At 31.6% G+C, this 1,499-nt stretch overlaps 1 protein-coding gene across 2 annotated transcripts in view; it reads left to right on the forward strand.

The window, feature by feature from the left end:
• LOC106872046 (uncharacterized) overlaps nt 1-1,499 on the forward strand; it is a 193,285-nt gene that overhangs the window by 185,832 nt on the left and 5,954 nt on the right. For both annotated transcript variants that reach the window (XM_052974290.1, XM_052974291.1), the window contains exon 6: nt 480-612. In XM_052974290.1, coding sequence (XP_052830250.1) covers nt 480-612 — 133 coding nt within the window. The remainder of the gene's footprint in view (nt 1-479; nt 613-1,499) is intronic.

The raw sequence follows: 1,499 nt of genomic DNA on the forward strand, positions 1-1,499 counted from the left end.
TGTGTGTGTGTGTGTGTGTGTGTGTGTGTGTGTGTGTGTGTGTGTGTGTGTGTGTGTGTGTGTGTGTGTGTATTGAAGCAAATTAATCTCAAATAAATCATCACCAGAACTATATATTGTATATATTCTTTGTCTTTTTTCTCATCAACAGATCAAAACAAAAACTTAAAAAATAATATTCTGTGTGTGAATGTGTATGCATGTGTCTATGTGTGTGTGTACATGCACACACATTTAAAGAGACTGAGATAAATGCACTTTGTTTTCCATTTTGTTTAAAAATTTTAGTTACAAACAAATAAATATTCTAAAAGAAAATTTACAATTTGCTTTGATTTTTTATCAGCTTAAGATTATTTCTGAAAATAGCTTATTTTCATGAAAATTCTGTCTATGAATAAATAATAATTTCATTAAACCCGCGCAAAACACACAAAGCACATCATACACTCTCTAACCCCTGTTTTATTCTATTCCAGGTTGTAGACGGTGTGCACAGAGTTACACTGACAATTGATAAAGTTTTGAAACGCCATTTCAACACAACTTTCTTCCTAGAAGTTGAAACTGAAGATAATAAAGTTCACACTCACCCTGTAAGGTTAACTGAAAGTAAGTCTTGTTAAACATTTTTATTAGCCTCACTGTCCACATTATATTCTGCTCATTTTGGAATCATGCTGTATTTCAAATGTGTATTTAAACATGCGTGGGTATTTTATATTTTATTACGTTTTGCATGAAGCAGAGATCTTTTCTTCTTGCACGATGCTGTCTATCAGTACTTTATGCTCAACATGTACTACAAACTAAGTGCCACTCACTCAGCGCTGACATAACTCAAAGCCAAACCTTCTGCCAAAGTTCTTCCACTTTTTTTATTCCTCTGCACAGCCACCATTGGAAACAGACTGCCTCCTTGCCCATATTCCACCTTAGGACTCAAAAAATTCTGTTTTGAAACAATGACTAATCAGTTTGGTTTCATCTGATTCTTATTCACTCTAAATATGGATTCTCACCCTTATAGCCTCATTACAGTCTCCATGATACAAGGTATCATGGTCCTTTAGGTCATTATTCATTTTTTAATGTAGGAGCTTATATTCCCTAATGAATTCCTTCTAGTTTAATATATTTTATTAGCACCAGTAATCTCAAAAGAAATTGTGATATTCTGCCAATTCAGAAAAACAAGAAGATAAAAGACGGAGGGAATTAAGGCTTAATATTGAATTACTTTTATAACCTCTACTTACAAATACACTGAATTGATGAGTAAAGAAATATTTAAAGTATCAACAGAGCCTGAACTTGCTTTCTCTGTTGTTTTAGCGTTCATTGTACTCAGTGTTCAGCATTTTGTTTGGTTTCTGATTATATTTCCTATGAACTCAGAAAATAATATACTATCCAGCAAAACTTCAAAGGAAGAAAACTTTTTGTTTCATATATATATATAATATATATATATATATATATATAATATATATATATAT

Source organism: Octopus bimaculoides, chromosome 18 (genome assembly GCF_001194135.2).
Source record: "Octopus bimaculoides isolate UCB-OBI-ISO-001 chromosome 18, ASM119413v2, whole genome shotgun sequence".
NCBI classification, from domain to species: domain Eukaryota; kingdom Metazoa; phylum Mollusca; class Cephalopoda; order Octopoda; family Octopodidae; genus Octopus; species Octopus bimaculoides.